The following is a 27,566-nucleotide window of genomic DNA, read 5'->3' as shown; positions in this document are numbered from 1 at the left end:
CTTTAGGGAGTTTTCACATCTGAAATTGTCCATCCTGCTTTTCAATTTACCAGAGCTCAATAATACCCTGAAAAAGTTTCCTACTATTACTTACCAAATGGACAATGACAGTAATATCCATCCACCCGATTCTGACAGGACCCGCCATTAAAACATGGGTTACACTCACAGTGATTGATGATGGAATCACACGTTTTGCCTGGGTTCACAGAACAACACAAATTAAAATGGATGGGGTGGCAGACAACACAGGAAAACCCAGAGGGGAACACAGTTCACTTTCCCCACAGGCCAAGTCATGCAGGCCTTTCATCACCTCACAGCTGAGAAATGCACTGCAAAAACCTCTGGGCTCAAACAATTCATTTAACCTTGTAGTGAGACTTCAAGTCTTATTTTTGCTCAAACAACCATAAATTCTATAGTTTCAAGGCGTAATTTCACCTGTTTTAGTGCTGTTTTACATATTCTTGAAATAAGCGACGCTACTTTGGAATAACGTCACTTACTGTCAAAAGATGATATCATTTGATCCAAAGCAACATCTTGAAACTTTCATAGGAAAAATGAAATGATCTCACTCAATTGGCAGATTCTTCCCTCTAAGAACAATTAGATTTTTAAACTCATTTCAAAATCAAATTATGTTTGGATGAGGCTGTTTTTTCTTCTTTTTTTTGCAGTGCAGAAAGACAAAAAGTTGCAATGTACATGAATCGTCACATATACAGGCGAATATCTAAATGAGTTGAATGGTTTAACATCATGATAATGTGAAACTTGGAATAAAAGTAACAGGGACAAGACAATAAATGTTTTCAGCATGGTACAATGCAAAAAGACTGACAATGAACAAATACATTCAGGCTGTAAAATCTGAGACAAGTTGCTTAATGGAGATAGATTCCACTGCCAAAATCCGGGTGGGGAAAACAGGAAGTTGAGAGTTCACTGTGAGGGCATGCAAACTACTGTAAGTCAATAGGTGCATTTCTTCAGAAGGGTCATTTATCTTCATGAAACCTAAAGATTTGTGGTCATTTTTTATCATCATAATAAAAAGGGACAGTAATGACTTGACTTGAGGCAAATCGCCTGCTACGGCCTGCTTTGAAAATGTCTTTCAGATGCTGCAGTCAGCAGCTGGACAGCATACAGGATTTAAATGACTGTTCTCAGTAATTCCACTTAAAATCCACTCCCCTTTTATCAAGGGTAATAACGCAGTGTATTCATTACCTTTCCAAACTAAAAGGCCTGATTGGATCTTTTATAAAGCTGCTCATTTGTCATACAGCCCAAAACAGAGCCAAATGAGAAATCTTTGATTAAGAAATCCTTCTGTATACAGTTGGATTAGAAATGTGTCTGTGTGTGGTCATAGCTGCATGCACATGAAGGCACACAAAGAAATGCGATACTGGTGAACTGTGTGTGGCGTCTACACTCAAGTCCTGACTGGGGTCAGCCTCGCATCATCCTTTTTATTAAAGCAAACATGGCAGTCTGATATGGATCACAGCAGATACCCCCCAACTAGTAATCCGAAAACCAAACTGTTCCTGGCATCCATGCTTGTATGCTATGGCTACAACACCTCCTGGAAACATTCAGAAGCAAATATTTTCCTTGGACCTAAAGCTGTGTCTGTGAGTACATTGTTATGTGAGTGTCAGAATGCGTATATGTGTGTCCCCATGTTTTTTTCTAAGCCTAACATGAGTGACTGTGTGGTCAGACATAAAATGTGACTCCTGCATGTGTAGTACCTGCAAATCCGGATTTGCAGAGGCAGTTGAAGCCGCCAGGGAAGTTCTGGCACAGCGCCCCGTTCTTGCAGGGATTGGAAAGGCATTCGTTGACATCTCTCTCACAGGCCATCCCAGTGAAACCCTCAGGACAGGTGCAGGAGAAACCTCCCACCAAATTGTGGCAGGTGCCACCATTGTGGCAGGGTGACGGCTGGCACTCGTCGATGTCTGTCTCACACAGAGCTCCCGAGTATCCTGGCCTGCAGCTGCAGGCATAGGGCTGCAGGGGGTGGTTGGAAACAAGGATCACTGGGACACTTTCTTCTGTCTTCATATCAGGCCCGACACTGAGACGCCTCTTGCAGCTGCCTCCATTCTGGCACGGGTTATGAGTGCAAGGATCATGGTCCACCGCATCTATTTGCACCCCGCTCTGTCTATATAAAATGTCTTTGATACTCTGGAAGAATGTGGCCACGCCGCTGGGGTTCACATATTGTCCATGGCCCCGTTTCACAGCTGCCATAAGGAAAGTCTGATTGTTGAGTTCAAACGCTCCATAAAGCAGCACCCCTGTGCCTAGTCCTGCTAGCTGAGAGTTGGCAATGCGCAAGAAGCTGAGGTAGTGGTTCGTGAGGAAGTTTCTGACTCCTTGAGAGTTGAGTCGGATGAGTATGCTGTTGTCCACTGTGGCATTGGTGAAGCCCATGAAGAGGATTCTGGCTGTATTGCTGACTGAACCATGGACGCCATCACTGCTACGAATGGTTAGGTCAAAAGTTCCATCTGTTGAGCGGGCTTTAGAGTTGAGGTTGCATGTTCCAGTTGGGATACTAAACAGACCGGAGGATGGAGGAATAAGGGAGCAGTGGAACCTGTCCTGAATGTCAGGATCTTGGGGTTTGACATCTCCCAAAGAACCTCCAGGAAACATATTCCCAAAGTAGTGGACAAAGATTTCCATGGACCTCGGCTCTGAAGGGTTGTCATTCTGATCATTAATTTTGATATGAATTGTTCCTGTGGAGGACATTTGAGGCACACCCGAGTCCTTGATGACAACAGAGAGGTAGAAGTCACTAATCTGTTCTCTGTCAATCTCCCGGCTGGTAGTTAACACTCCAGTTGAACTAAGGCTGAAGTAGCTGTTGGCAGAGCCAGAACTGAGGAGGCTGTATAAGAAAGGGCCTTGGTTGGGTGGTAGATCTGGGTCAGAGGCTGTTAGTGTTGTAACTGCAGTGCCAGCTCTCTGGTTCTCCAATACTTCAGCATAAGCAGTTGTCAAAGTCGGACCGTTATCATTGATATCTTCCAGATTCACAATCACTGTGGTGCTTCCGGTTGCAGGAGGTGTGCCAGTATCCACAGCTAGAACAGTTAGATTATACACAGGAGTTGTTTCTCTGTCCAGCTCTGCAGCCACAGACACTTGGCCAGTTTTCGGGTTGATAGTAAAAACATTTTTATCAAACTCAGGAGCAATGGAGTAAGAAAATCTGCTCCAGCTTGGGACAGAGTCTGAATCCTCAGCACTCACAAAGGTAACCAGACCACCTGGTGAGAGACCTTCGCTAACCTGCACATCATACAGTTCTTGGGTAAAAACAGGTGGGTCGTTGGCATCAAGAATTGTGATATTCACAAACACTTCGTCGATATCTGCCCCACGGATGCTTCCTGCATTCTTGGCCAACACCTTCAGTGAAATCTTTTCCTCTTTCTCACGGTCTAGAGTACCTGTGACATAAATCTGGCCCGTTCTTTTGTTGATGCCAAAACCTTTCTTTCTGCTCTTCCCGAAAATGAGGTAGTAAACCACTCCATCATCTCCTTGGTCTCGATCACTGGCGAACACTTCCCCGACCACTGTGCCTTTTGGAGCAGCTTCAGAGATTTCAAAGTAGTACTGTTTGGAGACAAAGCGGGGTACGTATTCATTGGCTCCCTTTAGCTGAATGTTGACATTGGCGAAGCTGCAGCGCTCCTCGTCTGGGACATTGAAGGCCTTTACTGTTAAATGGTAGACCTGCTTAGCCTCATAATCCAAGAAGCCCTGGGTGGTGATGGTGCCCGTGTTTGGGTCAATAACAAAGAGGTCACTGTCTGATGACTGTATCACGTAAGCCATGACTGCGTTAGCTCCTGAATCGCGGTCTATGGCGTTCATTTTGACCACAGTGGTGCCACTGGGAACGTTCTCCTGCACAATGGGGAAGTACTCGTCAGGATCAAAAACAGGTGGGTTGTCATTCACATCAGTTACATGTACTGTGACTGAGACATAACTTGTTTTTGCAATCCAGCCACCATCAGTGGCTGAAACTCTAAGATCATGTTGTTGCTTCTCTTCAAAGTCCAGAGGGTGAGCTAGGGATAACACTCCAGTTTTACTATTAAGTGAAAACAGACCCTTGTCGTTGCCTGAAGTAATATTATAAGTGATAAGGCCATTCATCTCTTTATCTTTGTCTCTGGCAGACAGGGTCCTTATTGCTGTTCCCACAGCAAGGCTTTCAGGTACAGTAGCTGAGATTTGGCTTTGTGAGAACTCAGGTGTGTGGTGGTTTTCCTCTGTGACTGCAATTCGAACTGATGCTCGCACTGACAAAGGGGGGTTTCCTCTGTCACTTGCTGTGATCTCAATGAGGAAGAATTTTTTCACATCAGATGTAAGAGAGGATGCAACAGTAATCCATCCACTTGTTTTATCAAGTTTGAATTTACTAGAGCTATTTCCACCCGATATCATATATTCCACCTCAGAATTAAGGCCAAAGTCTTTTTTGTCTTGAGCTACAACCCTGATGAGTCTAGTGCCAACCTTGACACTTTTGGTGACAGGAGTAAAGTATTCAGGCAAATCAAACTCAGGAGGATTATCATTACTATCTACAATGTTTACGATTACTGTTGTCTCACTCATCAAAGGCTTGACTGCCCGGTCTGAGGCTGTGACAATGAAGCTGTGGCGATTTATATTTATACTACTAGCACCTGTCGAGTTCTGATATTTTAACTGCTGCTTCACAAATATCTCTCCAGAACTGGCATTGATTCTGAAGTACTCTGACTGGGACCGAATGAAGTAGAAAATTTTGCCATTGAAACCCTCATCAGGATCTGTGGCAGACACCTGTGTAACCAGGGAGCCCACCTCTGTGAGCTCAGGGTAGTCCAGATAGTAAGAAGGACGACTAAATCTGGGGGCATTATCGTTAATATCCGTTATGAATATGGTGACATCTGTGCTTACTGTCCAACCAGAGTCATGGGCAGACACTTTGACTATGTAATGATCAGTGTCTTCTCTATTGAGTGGCCTACTTATTGTTATGTCTCCTGTGTTTGGATTAATGTTGAATGGGAGGCTTGTATCTGTAATTGAATATCGGCTAATGGCATTTGAACCAGCATCCTCATCTGTGGTGGTGACCCTGGTGACGGTGTAACCCACTGGAGCATTTTCAGCCACTGTGGCACTGAAGATTTTGGAAAACCTGGGGGCGTTGTCATTCACATCCAGTACACTGATTACCACTTTGACTGCTGTGTTTTTGGGTGGCAACCCACGGTCAGTGGCTCTGACTTTCAAAGTGTACTGAGCCACCTTCTCCCGGTCCAGTGGCCTGGTGGTGCGTATTTCACCAGTTGCTCGATTAATGTTGAAACTGTTCTCCTTGTTGCCATCAATGATGGCGTATTCCAGCTGTCCATTAGGCCCACTGTCCAGATCAACAGCAGAGACCATCAGCACACGCTGAGGTGAAAGGTTCTCCAGTATTTCAGCGTGGAAGGGATCCCTATCGAACACCGGGTGATTATCATTTACATCAAGCACAGTTATTTCCACTTTTTCATAAGAGGAATAAGGCGGGAAGCCCTGATCTCTGGCCTCAATCCAGAGAACATACTTCTGAATGTGTTCATAATCCAGTGAGTGTCTAATCAACAGTTCGCCTGATAGCTGGTCAATATGAAAAGCATTATCCAGGTTTCCACTGGCGATGTAATATGACAGTGGTCCACCTCTCATAGAAGACCCAGTCACGGTTGTAACGATGTGGTTTGTGGGCTGGCTCTCAGGGAACGTGAATGCATGCTCCTTCACCTTGATGACAGGGAAGCTTCCTCCAGTAACAAAGCGGACAGTTACAGTGGTCGTATCCGTTTTTGGATTAGCTCCACTGTCTTTTACTCGAACTGTGAGGGTAACTTCTGAGTTTCCCGTCAGCTTCTCATTGGCAGTGATGGCGCCTCTGACGGGGTCGATCTTGAATTTCTCGGAGTTGCGCCCCATCAGGGAGTAGTGCAGCTGGGCATTGGAACCTGAGTCCTCATCAGTCACAGTAACAGCAAAGACCAAGGACCCTGAGGACAATGAGAATAAAATGAGAATAAATTAGTTTTACTACATTTAATAAAAGCAGGCAAGTGCAAAGCCCTGAATACAAATTAAAATTTATGTGGCCATACTTTATTTTACAAGGAAAGAAAAAAGGAAACTTTAAAAAAACTGTAGGTGTCCTACTTAACCAAACCAGGACACTCACATGGTCAAAACAAGCAAAACTTTGGCCCAACACTGACATTTTAATTAAACCCTGCATAAGAGCACAGTGCAGTAACAGAGAGAACAGGTGCAAACCATGGCATTTTTCCGTACCTTTTAAGGCATGTACTAACCTGCTGCTGTAGAGGCGGGAATGTGGGTGACGTAGGGATGATGGTGGAACCGTGGAGGGTTATCGTTGATGTCTGCCACTGTCACGGACACGGTGGCGGAGCTGGACAAGCCCTTGGGCTGCCCTCCATCAGTTGCCACAACCAGCAGCTGGTAATTAGCCCTGTCTTCTCGGTCCAGCAGGGAGCTGGTAATAATCTGTCCTGTAGCAGGGTTGATAGAGAACTGGCCGTGTCCTCCAGTCAGGCTGTAGCTGTGGGAAAGATAAAAAAAGGTTCAGTTTAAGCTGTGGGAAGTTTGATGAAGAAGGGACTGAATTCACTCAGATGACTTTCCAATACTTAGGTCTACTGCAAATCAATATTTTCTTCTCTGTTTCTGCCAATGGAAATTTCAGTTTATATTAATGAAAATCCTCTGTAATCAGCTCTAACCAGAAGCGCATGAGAAGTGCTTTAGAAAAAGAAAATCCAGAAAAGATGAGTAGTAGGGATTTTAAATAGATTTTACACCATCTGCATATACTGGGGTGGATCTACTGAAATTTCCTGAAATCATGAGCAAATCTTATATTACAATGAGGTGATTGTCTTATTATAGCTGTTTCTAATGCAAATACTGGCTGTCAGGTGATACATGAGTCATTCCCCAGCAACACTTTCTCCACATTGTTTGCTGCTCTGACACTGACTGAGGGGTCTCATTCAGTACTGTCACCATGTGGTCTATAGAGGGCACTATTTCAAGCTTCACAGAAACAGATTTCACAGGAAAAATATGCAGAAATGTGCTCAGTAATGGTCACCATATTGTACTGGCATGACATTAAATCAATGAGTTAACCGATTAAGGAATCAAGCTTCGTATTCTATCAAATGCAGCCACTGTTCTCTGCTTCACTTCACACAGAGAGCCCCTGCGGTTCAGACTGCCTTCTCCGTTGAAGCTGGAGAACTCCAGAATCTCTTATTTGATTTTTCTTATTTAATTCAGTTTACATTATTGTGAAATGTACTGCTTATAAAAGCAAGAAAAATTCAATAGCTATAAAATATACATATCACATACAATACAAATAAACAAAACATAAAGTACAGACATACATAACATCACATAACATAAAATCCATTAGGACCGAGGGGCCGCACATCAGGACTGAGGAGCCGCACTCTCTGGCTTTCAAACAAATATCATGTTTCACCCTGTATCTCATAAGTTTCCCGCAGGACCCAGACATAAATGTAAACTGACACACACATGTACACACCAGTGCATATTTTGAAAAGGCTTCTTGAAAAAGCATCCCCCTCCAGAGAAGGGAGGACAAATTACAGAACAATGTGTGAACGCAGAGTGGATGCAAAGCTTTTGGACAAAGCGTTTGGACATCATCAACAACATAAACTGTCCACAGTTGCTTGTGGTATGAACACAGTCCAGAGACAAGTCCAGGATTGGGACTTACATTTAATGGGCTGTGAGAATCAAAACTAATAACTGAAGGTAACCGGTTCTGGTCTCCATTAAGGACCTCGAACCCCCTGGAACCCCTGATGGGCACAACTCGTACTGTCATAGACAATTAACATCCTCATTACTGTGTTTTGGGAAAATGGAGCACACTGCGGTACCCCCCAATGTCTCCCCAGTGGGGTTACTGAGGAGAGAGGAGGGGTCGGACTTGAGTCAGCGTCCGGCTTGAGAGATACAGGCCAGAAGCCTTACAAGCTCCCCCATGGAGGCGGCTGAGTGTGAAAAAGCTGTCATCCAGCTTGAGAATAGCAGCCCAAACAAGGACTTCGGGTGTTGACTACAACTCTACGCTCTCCGCCTAAACTCCTGTCATCAATTGCAACATTGGCCTGGAATTTCACAGAGCTGGTGATGAGGTAAAACGTTTCGCTGAAGCCGCAAAGCAAGCCAAAACCTGGTCCTGTATAGTCCTGAAAGGGTATTTTCACACCAGGGAATCAAAGCAAACCAAAAGTGACCTGATTACTCACAGTGGTAACTGGACCTGTACAAAACGACACAGGTCTCTGCTGGATTGTAAAAAAATGGCTTAATTAGTCTTATGCACACAAAAAAGTTTATTCCTACATCAACCTATCTGCTATAAAGTAAAATCTGAAATAAGATTTTAGTGCAAATTATCGTTTCTTCTCTACTGAGATCCCTGGAAAAAATGAATCAAACTATGAGCTAGTTTCTGTAATTTTTTATTGGTCTATGACTTATTTTTTGTAACTGCTCTCATTTAAAGTGGAAGCAATAATAAACTCCAAAGAGGAGATTTAAATGCTTGAATTCTGACTATTTTAAAATTGTACTTATTGTGATATGGGGACATTGTCATTTCCCTCCCTCTTTCCCAACTTGAATTGTCTGAATATCGAGATCAAAGTAAAACCTATGTTTGATAGTTGATCTATAAGTTGGGTTAAAAGTGCTTTACAAAGCAGCAGAAGCACTAAAAACATGTAAACAGGAACATTTGTTGTGTGTCGCCACATCACTCTCTCAACTCTCTAATTAAAGCATGAAAAAAGGCCCCTCCACAAGAAAATATATGTATATAAAAAGAAAAAAAACCCACATAACAAGGTCAAAAGAAAGAAAAGAAAGATACAATAAACAGAAATTTTAAGAAATGAGGATGAAACATTTTCAAAAGAAATTCCTCCGCAGTGAGAACATTAACTCTTACAAGTAGAACACAAAACGACGTTTCCTGAAAATAAAACAGATGATTAGAAAACAAGTGAAAGTGAACCACAGAAGTGCAAAGGCCTCTTCATCTGTACCTTATGACACCATTGACGCCCACATCTGCATCAGAGCTGTTGACCAGCAGCACATCTGTGCCTGTCGGGGCGTCCTCCATGATGGTGGTGTGGAAGGTGGAGGAGGTGAAAACAGGGACATTATCGTTCACATCGTCCACCAGAACCGTCACCGTCCCCGTTCCGCTGAGAGAGGGAGAACCTGGAGACGGAGAGAGGAAAGGAAAGGAAAAAATAACCACGAGTGACAGTGGCAGTTTACTTTTTCCTTTAGCGAGGACGCTAAAAAGAAGTGAAGGAGAAATTGCCTCAGCCGCCAGGACAGAAGCAGCTCATTACACTTTCCATTCGCATGACAGACCTGAACATGAACAACTTTCTAACTGACAGGATTAGAAGCTCCTTTTTGTGCCACAGCAAGCTGGTAAAGGGGACCCAGTAACATATGAGCACCATTAAGACTCCCATTTTGAGTTCAGACACATGGTGACTACTGTACATGTGAGCTGTCATTTGCAGCGAGATCCACACTGAACCAATTCATTCTCCTGTGAAGGTCCAGTCACAGTATTCCTGCTGCATTTAATTCAAGCAAATGTCTCTGGCCACCGGTTTGGGTTTCCATCGGCTGTACTGCCACATCAACACACATCAGCGCAGAACACATCAAAAGGGCTCAGTGTCTCTGAAACCAAATCTTTCAGGCGTCCTTCCTGGGGTCCTGGACACACATAGATTTAATCTCCACAGAGAGGTATCTATTTTAAGGTGCATGGTACTGAGTGAGCGAGTCTGTGGAATCTGAGCGAGGAGAAGTTCTATTTTCAGCAAAAATCTAACCGTTTTTCTCCCAGAGCGGGTGACGAAACGGGGCTCGCTGGGCCCCGGGGTATGGATTTAAATCAATAGCAGATGAAAACATGCCGCAATGCAGAAAAACCTGAAGAGAAAAAAGAGATTCAGACATCTGCCTTGCTTAAGCTGCCCTTTATAATCCTTCCTTAAATGGCACACTGAACTGCCTGATCTATTTTCCAAACATAAACACAAGTTCAGCCTCATTACTGAAAGTCACAATATGGGCATTTGGGGGACATCTTTAAAGACCTGGAGGTATTTTGAGCTTTAAATGATTTGCATTTGTTTATATTATTTATAGTAAGAAGAGCTGAGATCTGAAAGCTGTCTGAAAGGACTTTTTCCTACCTCTAACATGCAGTTGTTCCCTCCTGCAGCTCTCTTCAGGAATCAATGTGAATATGTCAGCTAGAATACACCAAAATAAAAACATACACAATCCTGAGCTTGTGTCTCCTTTGCCTGTGTACTCAGCTGTTGAAAACATTGGATGCTTGAACTTGCGTACCATGGGGGCCTGGATTAATAAAACATAATAAAAAGCATTTGGACGGTGGCCACCAAAATTCTCTCTTAATGCGGAGCTGTGCAAAATCAAAACATAAAAAATCTGAGAAAAGAGGGTGTTGAGGGGTGGCAGGTCAGAAAAGAAAGCTTCAGGGACACTGTGGCTCTGTTGCTCAGCCAGCAAGGATTATTTTATAAATATGAGAAAATCAGAACAATATGCTCATTAAATTTTGTGCCAATTACTCTCAGTGAAAGTCAGATGAATTCTCTTTGCCTCAGCAGTCTTCTGACACGATACATGGGTGGCGCTGATAAAACGATCCCTCTCACTAAGAACGATAACGGGGAAATCATGACCATCACTCAGAAAACATTTGCAACTTTTAACACATAAAGACTCACTGTACAGGTACTGTGCTGATACCACAACTACTTTGTTTTGAGGATCCTTTTTTTTTCATTTAATAAAAGAAGCAAGCTTTTAAAATGTACAGAATTAGGATTTTATTAGGAGTTTGACCAGGCATTTTATGTGAAATTTGATACTGGAAGGTTTTCAGAACTTGGTCCCATGGATACCCTTTGGTTAATACTAAAAGCATACTGTGGTATATAGGTATAGAGAATCATACTTCACATACAGTGTGTGTCAGAAAGGTAAGAAACAGGACTTAACCTCCCCCAAACAGCGTCCCATCTACTGAAGTGTCCCTGAGCAAGAAATGAAATCCCCTATGAGCTCTGCAGCTGCTGTTAAATTGCTGACACTAAACTGTGACCTCCCTGTGGGCAGAGAGGAGAAAGAGAATTTTCTTACAAAGATCAACAAATTTGAGCATTATTGTGGGGTTTGGAGACCACCGCAGCTTCTTTCAGGAGGGCAGGGGATTCCTCACAAAATGAGATTTGAGATAGTTTACTGTAACATCACTTCACCGCCTGGCTTTATGATAATAAACAGACATTCAACCTTAAGCTTGTCATGTATCCAGGTTTTCTGGTCAGAACAGAAGTGGCTAACATGCGCGTTCAGGATAAACACAGCTGAATTCCAGAAGCAAAATAAATGATACAAACAGAGGTAACAGTAAACAATTTTCATCCCAAAAGAGATCCAGAAACCATACAACACTAATCTTTAGTGACTCATTACCAAAATGAGTCATGTCCTCTGCAGTTCTAGCTAAGACTTTGCTGACTTTTTAAGAATCCTGTGTTTATAACCAAATATAGGCAGTGTTGCATTTTGAAGTGATTATGTATTTCCACCTTTATAAATATTTGTGATTAAAAAAAAAAGAACAAAAAATACTGCTTATAAACAAAATACTCCAAAATCACTTTATGCAGGAAAGTCCAGCTCCAGGTTTGGTGTCAAATGCAAAGAATTAACAGCAGAAACACAATCCAAGCAGAAAATGTAAATTGTGGTGTGCAATTTAGGTAGCATCCAGCCTACACTGTGTCATCACAGGGCCATTATGTAATCAAAGGACCACAACATGTGGCTGAGATCCCAAACAAATGTAGTTAGCAGGATTACTTAATCAACATCATACTTCTTTGCGGCTTTCTAATCCGCCTACACTCCAGCCGGTGGTGTCACACGTTCAAGTGCGCAACGTGATTGAATTGACATGAGTCATCATTCAGGGGGTTGTCATGGCAACAGATTAGGGCAGGTCCTGATCCTCTTAATTGAGGAGCGATCCAAGTCAGCAAGGTGTCTGTATCACTTTAAATTAACGGGTGTGGAGCCGCTGCTGCCAGGCAAAGTGTGTTTGACAGTCAACAACTCACTAAGACTGTTGTTGATCAAAGATGTTCTGCGCAGGCTGGAGCTGCTGGGCTGATAAGTGGCTCTGAGAGCTAAGTGGCTTTGTCTCCAAAAGCCATTAGCTCCAACCAAGAGACGGAGTGAATGAAGAAAATATTTGTTTTTGAATATCAAGCCAGCTGTTATATTTTTCTGAACTCAAAGTGCCTTCTGTTACACGGTGGGCACGGCCGATGCATTTCAATAGCATTGTTTCCCCACTAAGAGCGGAAGCAGGCAAAGCTACAAGGCTAGCCCAGTGTGTGTGTGTGTGTGTGCGGAGCACACTGCCCTCCTTCCAGGCATTTCACTTTTGGACAGGATGTGATGTCACAACCTGTTTACTGCCCTGGGAGAACGAACAGCCTCCTCCGCCACCCTTTGTGAGACCTTTGACCTGCTATACCTCTGTCACCAAACGCATCACAGACTCTGAGGCACAGAACACTATTACAACAGCTAATCCTTAGTAAGCACAAGAGCCAAGACACCCCACCCCACCCCTCCCGTCGGCGAAGACCTAAACTGTGCTCAAATACTCCAAAGCCCCCTGATGCTCCTCTGTGCAGCTCTGAACCTGTGCTGACCCCGCCGCTGTCGACAGCCGCGTGTTCAATCGAAGCATTTTTCACATCTTTTTTGGTGTATCACTTCTCACAGCATCATGCGCCTCTGTGCAGCCTCAGGACGTGCCTTCTTAGCCTCCTGGGGCTCACTGATATCACATAACCCCTGGCAGCTGTTTCCCCCCAAAAACCTGCTGTCCAGTGTGTAAATAGTTCAGATCTATCTTGTTACATCGCGTGGGCTGACAGATTTAGTCATCAAGGAACACTATATCTTGGCAGGTATGCAAATGTATGTAAATGACAGTTGTTTCAAATAGCTTTGGTTGGGGTGAGACATTCTTAAGATTATTCAATGGCGGCTGCTAAATAACGGGGTCAACACTCCAGCCGAGTATGTCGTCTGTTTCCGATTCTTAAATTTCTCCTGAATGCCATACCTGTAATAGTAAGAAAAACAATCTCAGAGCACATTTTTATGTACAAAATAACCTCCATCTCCTTCAGTGTTTTTTAGGAGGGAATGACTCAACAGGAGAGGAATGCTCTCCAAGAGTGCTGAGAAATGCCAGCATCTCCTCCAAACAGTCTTTGCTGGAATCTGGCAAAGCCAAGGGAAGAGTGTCAGGGTCAATGATTTAGACGACTACAGCCGAGGCGGGTGTCACCTCGTGCGCTGTGGCTCAAGCTGAGGGAGGGGGGGGGGGGGGGGGGGGGGGATATGCCTTAATCTGGCAGTGCACAATCTGGCACACCACTATATGACAAATGACATCATTTTGCCACGGAAAGAGAGCTGGTGGAAATTTGCAGCAGGAAATCAGCTGCCTACCGGTGGCTGCTATGCACTGTGGTTAGAAATTTTTCCATTGGCAAATCCTGTCCTCAGACCATTTATTCTTTTTTTCTTTTCTGCAGTAGTCCTGTAAATTTTACACTTTTTATACGGCTGCATATAACCGCAGCTTGTTTTTAGTTCCTGTTTTCATCTTGTATCCAGTGACACTTGATGGCACTGCCCTAATGTCAGTCATCTCAATGAAGCACAGTCGTGCAAGTAAATGTTCAGTACAATTGAATGAAGGTATCACTGAATTAGATCCCAAAACATATTCATATCACTGCTAATGTAAAGCAGTGTACCAATCTAACCGCTCCTTTTCACTGCTAATGCATGTTCCTCAGAAAAGAACTGAGAAACTAAAATGTCTGCTTTCTTATGACCATTCTGCCTAAAGACCTGTGATTTGTAGATGACTTGTTGGCCAAAACAGATAAGACAATCAAGGCACTACCTCACCTCTGTCTGAAGTTTGCACCATGAACATAAGCTTATTTCAGGGGTTAATCTCAGGTCACTTAGGAAAGCAAACCACCACGACCTGACACTACTCTCTTGGTGATTACGGCCTCACGTCATCGGTATTTACCTCACGCCGAGAAGTTATCAACATCATCGATCAAATCTCAAGTTAAACTGTGTTTTCTTACAACAGCAATTCTACTGTGGCTAAAAAAACCTCCTTTGGAAGAAAATGCCACTCATCACTTACAGTCCAGGCCAGTGTGTGTGTGTGTGTGTGTATATTTGATCCAAATTCATCTTGGTTATTATTGCACTCAAGGAAATGGGGTTTGGGTCCAGAGAAGCCTGCTCCCTCAATCAGTAAAGAAAATATTGGACCTTGTGGTACCATGTTTCCATGAGGTGGTTTTACCCCAGAGAGCTGTGCCGGAGTCACTGAGCTCTGAAGTGGTATGGATACCATAAAGATATAAGTCCAAGCTAAGTCCCGGTGATAACCCAGTCTCCAAGACTGATGTTTTTCTCCATGGGAAGACATCAGACTGATGGTATTCAGATAACTGCTTTTATCCTGTGAGCAGCCACTACACTGTGGGATAAAGTAGAGAGACGCTGGCGTCAGTGCAGCTCGTTTCACACAAAGCAACTCAAAGCGTCAGGAGCCCAAAGCACTTGAGCCACATGAGGATTCCTCCCTGCTTTAATTGAATCTAGAAACACCATTACCATTTAATTAAACACAGCACATTCCCTTCAGATCTGGGAATGACACAGTTGGGACAGAGACAACCAAAACAGAGTCCTGTGTTTGATATTTCACAATAATCCCAAAGAACTTAAAGTGGCTGTTAAACGGGTGGAGGGAATGACATTCAATTCTGTCTGCTAATATTTCACTGCTGCATCTGGGCTCAGATCTGAGCAGTTTGTTTCGCTGTGGATCACGTTTGGAGAAAACGGGAGAACCTGGAATAACCCCAAAGAATCTGCCTCCAAAATAACAAGCTTTCAGGACCCTGGGACTAAACTAGACCAGCTGACCATCTGCTGCCTCCTCTTCCATCCCAAAGATCCACAGACAGTTTTCTCAGTAAGCCTCTCAACCCAGAAAGCATTGTCTAGCATAAACATATGGCAGGGTCTAAGCACCTTATTAGTGTACATTACCACTGGACAAATCACATTAACCTCCAAGAAGGTGCTGTGGCCATACTTTCTGAACCGGAGGGGGTACAAATACATGTGTTAATGACGATTAAGCTATCTGTTTTCTGACCGCTGCAGCTGCTATGAGGGCACACACTGCTGTGAGAGCCTCGCGGGGGGCTGATTTGAGGGAAACAGCAGCACCCACCTCCTGGGAAAGGCTGTGAGTTGCCCTGAGTTGCTCAGTCTAAGCTGCGCTAAGAAGCAGGTTTGAGTGTCTCCGCTGGCACAAGAGATAATCTCTTCCTTCAATATATGATTGACTGATGTTTTATCAAAAACAGAATTGAGTTGAGCTGCACACAGGAAGGATAAAGCTGGGATGTCCAAACAACTGGGTTTATTAAACCAGGAAGTCCAGGACAGGTTGACTTAGGGAAGACGGATGAATGTGTAAATTTATGAGACAGCCCATCTGTAGCCTGAGGCTTAAGGCTAAACGGTTAATTACGGTTTATGGACTGCAGCTAGATTGAGCTCTTAAGGGACGGCGTAAATAAAACATCATTACTCGGGGGGTGGGGGGGGAATTGGCCGCCATCGAGACAAAATTGACATTTTTCTGCCTCTGAGAACCTGTTGCTTTGCGACAAAGCTTCTTTTAATGCGACCCTGTCCAGAACCCGTGAATGGCCTCGGCGGAGATGAGTGGAGGGTGCAAGCTGTCCCACTGCACAGTTTGCCAAACATAACAGAGTAAACAGAGGTTTTCTCACAGTTAACAAGCAACAGAGTGAAAGGGATATCTCAGTAGAACACACAAAGCTGGTACCCGGTGTAAGGGGGGAAGAATATTTCTAATAATACAGCAATCTCAAAGGCATTCGTCAAATTAAACCTAAAATGTTATACAGCTTGCGAGTTATTTATGGAGTGCTACATCTGAATGCTTTTGCATAATTTTTTCCCCATATGTTACGGACAGGGCTTGGCGGTTTGCAGGCAGGCAGGGAAAGCATATCAACAGACAAAAAGTGCTGCTTTTTTTTTCTCATAGTTTAGAGCCTGTGGTGAAATTTAATGAAGTGAGCTGCCTTTTGTGTTTTTATTACAACAGTGTTTTTATTTGCTGTATTGTTGAATATTTGGAAATCCCTATTTAGCAATGCATCTGTTGACCGTTCACTGACTGTTTTCTATTTCATGGTTACAGAGCAACACCAACAGATCAAAACCAGTGTGAGAGGTGGAAAACATACACTGGCTGTATAACTTGCTCATAATACAACTCTATAATGTTCATACATGGGTCATATAAATCTGAAATATGACTTTGGAAAAGTGTTTAAGAGGCACGCATTCTTACTCACACACATTACATGATGCATAGAAAGTTAGGAACAGCTACAACTAGTTATGATAAAATTAGCTTTGTGAGAACATGATGTGCTAACCAGGGTCCTAAGAGAAACAGAGTGAATAAACATCATTAAAACATGGATCTTGCCAGGCTGAAGCACTAATCATCCAACCCACACCACCTTTTTAAAACCCCCCATTACTTACCAAAGCTATTTACACAAACATTCAGATCCAGCAATTGTTAAAGGGTGTACCAGGGAGTGGAAAAGAGAAAACAGGCGATAGGAAAAAACTCTGCAAGACCACATTGTTACTGCAAAGTTTTTTAAGAGCTGATCCAGAATGTTACTGCTCTGTTAAAGTTCATTTGAGGAACCTGATATTTTATTTGGCTAAGTCTTGTGTTGCCACTAGACTGCAGACTGGCTGAAACCTTCTGAAATGGACCCCATTAAAAGATTTATTGTGGCAAGCATTGGACAGTGATCTAGCAATGCACGGCCATATCGTAACACCGTGTTATCAGTGTTCATACAGGGCTTCATTTGGTCTACATTTCTATTTGGTTAATATGACACAGATGGATAGATATGAACTATGTTCAGGTTAAATTTTTCTTGTTGTGCTTGTTCAAAACCAGATGACAGACTGGAGATTGGCAGGTCATTATTCAACTAAAACTAAAACTCAACAAGACTGGAGGGTTTGCACACCAGATTCATGGGAGCCATTAAAGAGAATAAAAGATCCTGCTTTTAAATAGGGATGGTCATTAAAATTCTTTATCTGCTAAGCGGTCGTTTAGCCCCCCCTCCAATACTTCCCCTTATCCACCAGCCAACAGACCATATACAAACAGTGTGGAACTATAGAGTGATGTGCTGGAGGGATGTGAAAGACATGGGATTTCTATGCGACCGCATCCGCTATAATAGACATGGGCCATGGGATTTACTGTGCCTTCTCTTTAATAAATGTGACCAAAAGCGGTGCATGTCAATGCGCCCGAGGACGCTCTCACCACCACACGCAGACTTGCACAAACTCGGAGGCATGCACACAATACACAAACAAAACTTCAAACATACACAAAAAGAAACGTGTAAAGACACACACAAAAAATATTGTGCGCTGAGGGAAGTTAGAGTGAGAGCCTTTACTATTATCCACAACTTGAAACAAAAAATAAAGGAATAAGAATCCTTAAAATCCAAATTACATCAGATAATTGGATTAATATCCATATCAAAATGATAAAATTTAACAATTTTAACTGATCTAACTGATCTACTTGTTGACCTGAAGAATCTTTCTTTCTTTTTGCACATAAGTTTTGACCTTACATCTAAAAATCCTTTGTTTTTTGACAGATGGACCTCATGAAGACACCAGTATAAAAAAGGGCTCCATTATTTACTCCTTCAGAATAAAGTTGAAACAGAAAAAGGTTGACCCAGTGTCTTCATATAATGTAAAGTTGACTGAAGAGAGGAGACTTGTTTAGAAAACATAAAGAATGCTAACATTTTTTTTAAAAGACTAGTCAGCTGCAAGAACACACAACTGACCAGCTGCAATCTGTATAAAACTATGTTTCCTACAAACACAGAAGCCATTCCAGCAACACTGCTTGGCAAAAGAATTTTACTGTGTGACTCTGTTGGAGATCTCTTTGTTTTACATTCTTCCAAGCAGGCATAACTTGTATGTTGCTAAGCAGTGGCTTAAAAATCTGATTTGCCTGCAGCTGATCCAGATGTTGGCTGAAAAGTAAGATCCGCCAGGGACCATACAGACCCCAGATATCTTCCTCTATCTGCACAACTAGTTAACTCAGAAAGACTGCAAACAACTTTCCATAAACAAAGAAGAGAAAGAGAAAAAAACAGAAATATTCAAGGTCTGATCTTCATGTTTCTTCTCCACAAGACGCCTTGTAAAACACCTTTATGCAACTTGTATGGATGCCCCATTTTGTTGGGGGGTGGGGTGGGGGCCGTGCTGAGATTTTCAAATAATGGAAGAAGTTTGCCAAATTCTGTCGTTCACCCAAGCCAGAACCCATTATGAGAACCAGCACCTCGTGAGCTCCTTTGTTTCCATCCATTTCATGGCAGATTTCAGTCAGCACCACAGAGTGGGTCCTGAAGCTCTGCTCAGGCCACAATTAATAAAGTTTACCTTCACTGAAAATACTGAGAATGTCCCACTAAAGCACAATACACAGTCACACCACCTTGTCCCAAAATGTGGAAGTCAGTCTATTATTCATTTATGAAATAGGTTAAAAACTGTTCAACATCTGTCTGATCAAAAGTATTGTAGCACTTGTGTTAAAGCACAAATTTATCTAAGCGGTCATGATGAAGTGTTTGTAGCACAGCGCCTGCTCCTTAACTCCGCCTCGGCTTTTACATAAACACCAAACAAAACAATACAACACAACATATTTTTTGATAGCTTAAGTCCTTGGCTGGAAGAATAATACTGTTACAGACTAAAGACTCTGGATGATAAATCCTCTTGAGCCTTTTTTTCCCTCTCTGTTACATGGTGTTTTGGAATAGAACTAGTCAAATACAGCAGTATGGGAAGATAAAGGCAGAGTTTAACATGTTAAGATGAATGTCTGCGGTTGAAAATGGGTCATGGTAGACAGCAGACTTGGAGACATGTCTGCACCATCCACCTTCAACATTTCCTGCCAGATAGCGCCTGGGAGAACCATTTCCCCCCACTGTCTCAGCCGAGGCCTCAAAAATGTGAGAAAATGCTGCTGGGTAATTTGGCCTGTACTATGATTATGGGGTTTTTTATATTTTGATATTCTACCCCAAATCCCTCTTTCTGCCTCTCACCAACATTGTACTGAAATGTCCTGTCAAAATATTTTGGAATTGTTGTCAGGGCTCTAAATATGGACTCCTTGTGAAGCGTAGAAAAAGGGATCGAATCGTAATTAGTATGTTCGCTTGTTGGGCAACTTTGTCCATGTGGCACAGACCTCTAAACAGTATGTGAAACAAGGAAACCTTAACACACACATTTTTGTGACTCATCTGAAAATTTGATGCTGTTGCACAGTTTTTGCTTCATACACTCTTATGGAAATGCTTCTCAAAACGAAACCATATCTCCCACAAAAATGAAAACTACTCAGACACTAGGAAAAGAATGTAACATGCAAAAAACTCTTCTGTTTATGTAGAAGTATCTAGCATTTTTCAAAAAACAAGATACTCCATGCAACATTGTCCCAATTCTCACCAAAGCTTGTGCAGAGTCAAAAATACACAGCGTTATGAACGGTCACATGGTCAGTCCAGGAATGAAACAGAACCACCCTCAGACCATGACGGCTGTGCCAGAGCAGCTCGGGGAAACATATACTTAACTGGGATACCATGTGATTTGGCTGCAACGGGGATACGCATGTACTCCTTTAACTGCACATTAACTGGCCTCTATGCAATAACAAGTTAACCTTTTATCTGGCTATAACAAGCTCTACCGCTGTATCCAAATAAACAGAGGATGCTATTCAATCGAACCCGCTGAAAGGACTTCTGGGGAATAGGTCAAAAAACACCCACTATTTTGCAAGCTAAAAACTCCTGAATGTTTAGGTTATTGTGCCACACAAAAAGAGCACTGGGCACACTATGAAATCAAAATGCTGTTTGTTGACATTGCAGTAAGTTTAGAAAAATATTCTTTTTCAGCTTGGTTTTGCATGATGATTACAAAATATTTCTCTAGCTTTGTTAAAATTCAACAATGGCCGTGTAAGGACACATGACATAGTGCTGAGTCCTCATCAGATACACCAGATCATGGATGATAAGTTGAACAAGTTGAATGTGTTATGAGTTCAGACATAAACAAGTGATTTTGGAAAACTGTAAACTGAAACATAAAACTGCAAAGCTCACATAAAATCATCTTTAACTTAAAAACCGTCAAACATTTCAAGATGTTACCACCTGCCCTTACAGCTCCAAACTTCCACTGTGGTCGTACCTGAGTCGGTGGCTGTGATCAGCAGGATGTATTTCCCCTGAGCCTCGCGGTCCAGAGTCTGGGTCAGGCTCAGCTGACCGTTGGACGACAGGCTGAATGCACCCTCATCATTTCCGCCACTTAGCATGTAGCTTAGCTGACTGTTGGCACCTTGGTCATCATCTCTGGCAACAACCTGAAAAGAAACAACAGAAATGAGCCTTTATGGAGATTTTGAGAATCAAACATTTGTTTCAAATAAACAGAAGAACAGAGTTTTTACATCTACTCAATTACAACAAGGAGGCAAATGTACTTTTTACTCGACTAAATTTATTTTAAATATTTAGATTTTAAAAGATTTCAAAAAACCTAAAAGGACCATATAAAATGCAATGCATTGCTAAACAGTAAATTAAACCAAGTAAAAAGCCAAATACATCCTTAAATCAGTCATTATAATTCTGTAGTATAATAAATAGTAATGTGACACTGACAGAATCCATTTTCCCTAGTGAGAACTTTAAGTGACTACTTACAAGTCCATTTTACTGACAGTACTTAAATGCTTTATTTGTTAACAAATCTTTAATGATATATGCTAATACAGAATGGCCACTTTAATGTTCTTACTTTCAGTAAAGTATTTTGAATCTGTGTTTGAGCACAGATCTTGGATCAATGTCTAAAGTTACTTTTCATCACTAGAGACAAACCTGTGTTTTTGGGCTTCATCAATAAACTTTACTTGACATTTCAGTGTACTGACCAAATGGATTAGCTGACAATAGCTGGATTACTGTTTTTATTTAATGTCAGGATGTTTTTTTTTTGGTTGAGAATTCTTGCAAAGAATATATTGCTCAAGTTCACAGCTCCACACAAACTTAAACCTGGCTGGGAGAAAACCAGTGTAACCACCACCTTCACTTAGTCTTTCCACTGGAGCAGCTGAGGGTTAATTACCATCACGGTGCTCAGCGGCACCATGAAGGTAATTGTTGAGGGAAGGAAGATCATTACTTATTCACTTTGTCTAATCAGACTTTCCCAGGGAAGCCACAAGAAAGAAAACCAGAAAGTCACAAATGCATCTTCTACCCTTTAGGCTGCTCTGGAGGTTAAGGAAAGACATTCATTCAGTATTCAGAGTGTGAATCTATTGGCCAGTCTGACTCTTTTTCCCCTCATACTGCTGCACTTTAACTATTACTACTAAGCAGCAGCACAAACACAACTACTAAACCACCCACATTTGTGCCCAAATACATTTCGGGTTCCCCAGCCCTTCCTGCTCTGCATGCCGCAGACAGGCATAGCCAGGTTAGTGTACAGATGTGAGATCTTGTGTGGCAAAACCCACCACATCTGGACCGTTTCCCACCACATAACTGTGCCCTCATTTCCTCCAAAGGTGCACAGGCAAAAGAAAATGGGGTTGGTCCGTCACTGGAAATCAGTCTTTCCCTTCCATTTTTTAAACTGTATATGGCTCATTTAGTCATCAGAGTGGTTAGAATGTTAATTGCCTCGTCATGCAATTTAGTCGAGTTTCATATTTCGGTGAAATCCTATAAAGCCCTAATTGTGCAGAGCAAATTACAGTCATATATCATTTCTTTATCATTTCAGTCAGGTATTTGTCATGACATTTAGCAAAATAAGACCACCGTGCTAAGTGGTGCAGTGGGCTGATACCGCTCACATACCTGCACTTATTAAGTTAGTAGTACAACAAATTTGGTTAAGGCATTAACCTGTTTATGGTCTTAGGACTGTCATTCAAAACACTGCCTTCTCTTCACTCAGGAGGTCCTGTCTGTGAATGTTAACGACATCCTAACGGCTTAAATTTCAATGAATGTTTTCACAAAAGAAAAAACAAATATACTGACCTGCAGAATGTTCTTTGGAAGGCTCTCCAGGTTCTCTTGAACATTGACAGTGTAAGGAGAGAGCTCAAACACAGGTGAGCAGTCATTGACGTCCAGCAACACGATGTTGACTGTGGCACGGTCCACCCTGGGGCTGCTGCCGCGGTCTGCAGCTTGGACCACTAGTGAATAGGAAGAACGTGCTTCACGGTCCAGCTGCTTGGCCACTGAAATCACCCCAGTGACTGAATCTATCCTGAAATCTGAGTTTGTGTTGCCTCCTGAGATTGAAAATCGGATCTGGCCGTTGGTACCCTCATCTGCATCGCTGGCGAACACCTGGATAACATCAGTCCCAGTCAAGGTGTTCTCCTCAATCTCAATGTCATAGATATTTTGTGAGAAACTTGGCGTATTGTCGTTAACGTCCAGAACCATCATGGTCACATCCATGGTTGAAGATAGAGGGGGCTCCCCTTTATCTGTTGCCACAACTGTGAGGGTGTAGTTGGAATGTTCTTCCCGGTCGAGTTCCCCAACCAACCTGACGTCTCCATCAACTGTGCCGATACTGAACTTGTTACCATAAGGTCCTCTGAGAGAGTACTCAACATAGCTGTTGGGGCCACTGTCAGCATCGGTGGCCTGGGCAGTAAATACCACCGTGTCCACAGGAGTGTTCTCCTGGATGTAGGTCATCTTCTGGGAGGTGAAGGTTGGCGGGCAGTCGTTGACGTCCAGAAGAATTATCGACACCTGAGCGGTGCTGGTGAAGCGGGTCATGGGAGGTGGAGCCAGGTCGTTGACTGTGATCACCAGGTTGTAGAACGATTGTGTTTCTCTATCCAAGGCCTTCTTGCTTTGGAGGACTCCTTCCTTGGTGATGACAAAGTGACTCTGGGGATCGCCAGAAGCAATTTTGTAGAGGAGCTGGGCATTTGGGCCTGGAAAACATGCAAAGAGGGAATCAGAAGACAATAATAATGATAACTGTACAATCTTAAGTTATATTTAAATTATGGTGACCTTTTATTGGATAACTCCACAAGTGCCAAAAAGAAATTAATGTGCAAGGAACTATTTAGTATGACCTTGCATTTAAAAAAAACCCAAACAGATATCCGTAGTTTATCTGGGGTTTTACAGTATAATGGAGGTCGAACGTTGATAGTCTTGACTCGAATCCATTGTTCTAGTTGTGATTGTTAAATTTGTGGTATGTGTCTGAATTAGGAACCTCTATGCGTTATCAACATCCATTTCCACAAATTGTGCGTGTTCAACAGCTGGAGCTCTGGCTGCGTCTCTTGTCCACCGAGTGGATGATCCATTCATGTAGCATGACAGATTACTATCAACACAGAAACACCACTGCAAACCACTTCCTAAACTGATAGTGCCGTTGCGCCGCTTTGGAAAATCCCTCACAATTGAAAACATTTATTTAAATGACATAACTACAGTGTGAACGAGTGGATGGATGCAGTAAAATATCTAACCTTGAAATCTGGCCTAATCCACAGCACTCAACTGGAACTGGGGGTTAAAATGAGCTTAAATTGAGCGTCTGTAATTCAACTCAACGGGGTATTCATGTGGAAAACGCCGGCACCTTCCCACACTCCGGCGTGTATTTACAGTACACAAGTAATCCCTTATCAAAAGCTTGAGTGCTACTTCCACCCGAGTTTAGGCTACGCAGTCTAGAGACAAAGTCTGGAGGTTGAGGGTCAGGGCTTAGGAAGTGCTAACAATGGCAGTGTTTTATTTTGACAGTGGAAAGCGGCAGCCATATATGAGAGGATGACGCGGTCAGATTATGTGGACAGTGGAGGAAGAAGCCAGACTCTGGTTGAGAACTAAGCAGCATATTTCCCAGGAATGTAGGTCACTATAACCACATTAGGCCTGGGTGAAGCGGTAATTACAGCAGAGGAGAGTAGCGGTGACTGTTCAAATACCACACGGCACTTCACAAACACGAAACCCACCACCTGAAACGCAGGAATAACTCAAGCCACTTAATCATACACTGAAGATGCTGTATTTCATCAAATCATTCATGCGTGACACAAAATAAAAATGAAAAATAAAATGTAGGTTTGAGAACTGCTGTGTAACCGACTGTCATAACAAAATGACAGGCCTACATTAAATTAATCTGCTAAGGCTAACTCACGCTTGATTTATATACTTTGAAAGTACATTAGTGCTTAAAACATTCTCAAAGAAACGCTTTCTATATATATATATTACATCTCTGGGAGGATTTAACTGGAATTTAACTACAATTTAAAACATGACGTATTTTTCTTGCCCTAATGCAACTTATCTTGATTTGGCAGCTCTGCAAAATGCTGCTAAATATAGTTTACATTTAAAAATATGTCCAGAGAGCGTTGCCTTAAATATAGTCAAATCAGTGCCAGCATTGCGTGGTTTTGTTTCTGATTTTGTCTGATGAATAACATAATAATACATATTTAATGATTGTTAAAGCGTCAACAAACCTCACAATTTAAAATATATATGATAGTAATAATAAACGATTTAAATAAAAGAAGAAAAAGAAGTCGAGTTCTCCATATAATTTCCCATAAGCACGTACCATCATCGGCATCACTGGCACCGACAGTGATAATACTGGATCCTGGTGGTAGACTTTCAGAGACAGACGTGCTATACACGGTGGTGTTAAAGATGGGCGGGTTGTCATTCACATCAAGCACGTTGAAATACACTCTCACTGTGCTGGCCTGCCCCCCGCCATCCTGGGCCTTCGCTGTCAGAATATAGTACTGCTGAGTCTCATAGTCCAGAGGACGCGTCACATTGAAAACCCCCGTCACAGGGTTCAGCAGGAACGTCTCGTCTTCGTCGTCTTCCTCCAGCGAGTAGGTGACCTCTCCGTTCACTCCTGAGTCAGAGTCGCTGGCCAGGATTGCCGCCACGATGGAGCCTGCGAGAGTCAGACAAGTTGTAACACAGAGGCGAGAAGTTAGATTTTACTACCCTATAGAACAAAACGACTTTAAAATATCTGCAGGGGGTTATTAGGGTTCTTTATTAATACCACTGACTCAGTGATCACTCTGCCAATTGCTGAAATAACATTTTTATTTTGTTAAATCTTACTTAGCCTGTGCTGTTTTGGAACCAAAGGTGTTTTAGGGATGAAGACATTGCTATTACAGAATAAACAGCTAATGATAAAGTGCTTTTATGCATGATCATATTTCAATGACATCTTCACTGGAAATTCTTCAATTTATTTTATGATCATCAAACGTTTTGTCTCATATTTGTCTCTTTCTTGTAATTGAAGCAGTGAGAGGGATGAAGGAGAAGGGCCAGACGGCTGTCAGTATTGTTGTAAATCCTGCTGGCTGCTGATAGATTTCCATATAAATCAAATATCAGTTACTGTCCCTTTGACCTATTAAACTATTAATTTCCCCCTTAAGGAAGATACAGAGGTTTTGGAAAAGCTACAACTGTCACATAAATTTCTTTTAATGCAAAAAGAAAAAGTATATTCATATGAACTACTACAAAGAAACTTCTCCTAATAATTTGAGGCTCTTGATGACCTTAACAGAGATGTGTGGTCTAAGGGCTTTTGCAGAAGACAAAACATTGCCTGTCTGAGTCTACAATCTTTTACTGCACATCTACAATCTGTGCATTTTAGTGTTCCACAATTGCAATTGAAGGCTTCATTGAGAGACGCTGAGACCTTACCTGGCGCCATGTCTTCAGGGATATCAAACGAGTACGTTGAACGGGAGAACTTGGGTGTGTGGTCGTTGACGTCCTTGACGGTGATGTTCAGCCTCATGTCAGATGACTGTTTTCCATCATCCGCACGCACCAGAAGGGAATATTTTGAACGGCGCTCCCGATCCAGTTTCTTGGTGGCAATCAGATCACCAGATTCCGGGTCAATCCGGAAACTGTCGTCTGCCCCACTGATGATGGTGTACGTCACCAGAGCATTTGGACCCTGAGGTGAAGACAGAAAATTAAATAGGCTATCATAAGTTATGGTTGATGATATGAAAGTTTTTGTTGGTTTTTTTTTTTTGCTTGACTTTGCAAATATGTTGTGTACTTGAACAAGTAAATTTTTTCAAACTGGCTGAGCTCATAATTTTCTAGCTTGTTTTCTAGAACATTTTTCCAACTCAGATTCTCAGCTAAAAAAGGGAGAAGTAGGTTTGCTGTGTCTTGCTGAACTTTGGTTCAAATGTATGTTCTCAGGCCACAGAGAGGAAAAGCATCATGATTACAAGCATCAAAGCAGCTCTATCTGGCAGGAAATCAGATTGTTTACCACACGTTGGCGTGCCATGTCTCCAGATCAAACTACCTACTGGTCTAGCATGAATGAAACGCTTCACTGTGACTTCTTCACAGAGGCGCTCCACAAACGAAGGGCTTGTGGTTTCAAAAAGACCACGCAATAGATTACAAATCAAGATGGAGATACCAACAGGAGAAGAAGAAGGGGAAAGTGGATGTAAAGGGATCATAACATGAGACAAACTCACAACTTTATGAATTTCTTTGAATAGAAAATACAAACTTTACATCCTGCACAAACATGCAAACAAGACACTGCTGGAAACTTCAGTCAAGTTATTTATATCCATTATTAAGCAAATCTTGAAAGAAGTGGTAAAATCTGTCAGTACAAATAAAAATCAAGTTGTTAATTAAGTTCCAAACTGAAAGAAATGTGTCAGTATCTTGAATGAGGACAGGATCAGGCAAATTTCACAACTGACAAAAAATGGTGCATCATTCTACAAGATCCTTGAAAAAAATTTGATTTACATTGGAAAGAGGTTAAGTTTATGTCACTAAATTGGTAGATTGCTTTGCTTGATTTGAGAAAATTATGACTTTTAGGAC

General features: G+C 42.3%; 1 protein-coding gene across 1 annotated transcript in view; it reads right to left on the bottom strand.

Annotated features, from left to right (window-relative positions):
- Positions 1-27,566, bottom strand: part of LOC121188259 (protocadherin Fat 4) — a 97,064-nt gene that overhangs the window by 14,885 nt on the left and 54,613 nt on the right. Inside the window, exons 3-10 of the mRNA XM_041047909.1 lie at positions 26,394-26,655; positions 25,261-25,611; positions 22,674-23,596; positions 20,800-20,974; positions 9,237-9,417; positions 6,435-6,685; positions 1,770-6,119; positions 95-199 (exon numbers count right to left, since the gene is read on the bottom strand). Of these exons, the coding sequence (XP_040903843.1) occupies positions 95-199; positions 1,770-6,119; positions 6,435-6,685; positions 9,237-9,417; positions 20,800-20,974; positions 22,674-23,596; positions 25,261-25,611; positions 26,394-26,655 (6,598 nt within the window). The remainder of the gene's footprint in view (positions 1-94; positions 200-1,769; positions 6,120-6,434; positions 6,686-9,236; positions 9,418-20,799; positions 20,975-22,673; positions 23,597-25,260; positions 25,612-26,393; positions 26,656-27,566) is intronic.

The sequence above is a fragment of the Toxotes jaculatrix genome, chromosome 10 (assembly GCF_017976425.1).
Source record: "Toxotes jaculatrix isolate fToxJac2 chromosome 10, fToxJac2.pri, whole genome shotgun sequence".
In the NCBI taxonomy this organism is placed as follows: Eukaryota; Metazoa; Chordata; class Actinopteri; family Toxotidae; genus Toxotes; species Toxotes jaculatrix.
The sequence above is the reverse complement of the archived record's forward strand: the minus strand, read 5'-3'. Positions and strand labels throughout refer to the sequence as shown.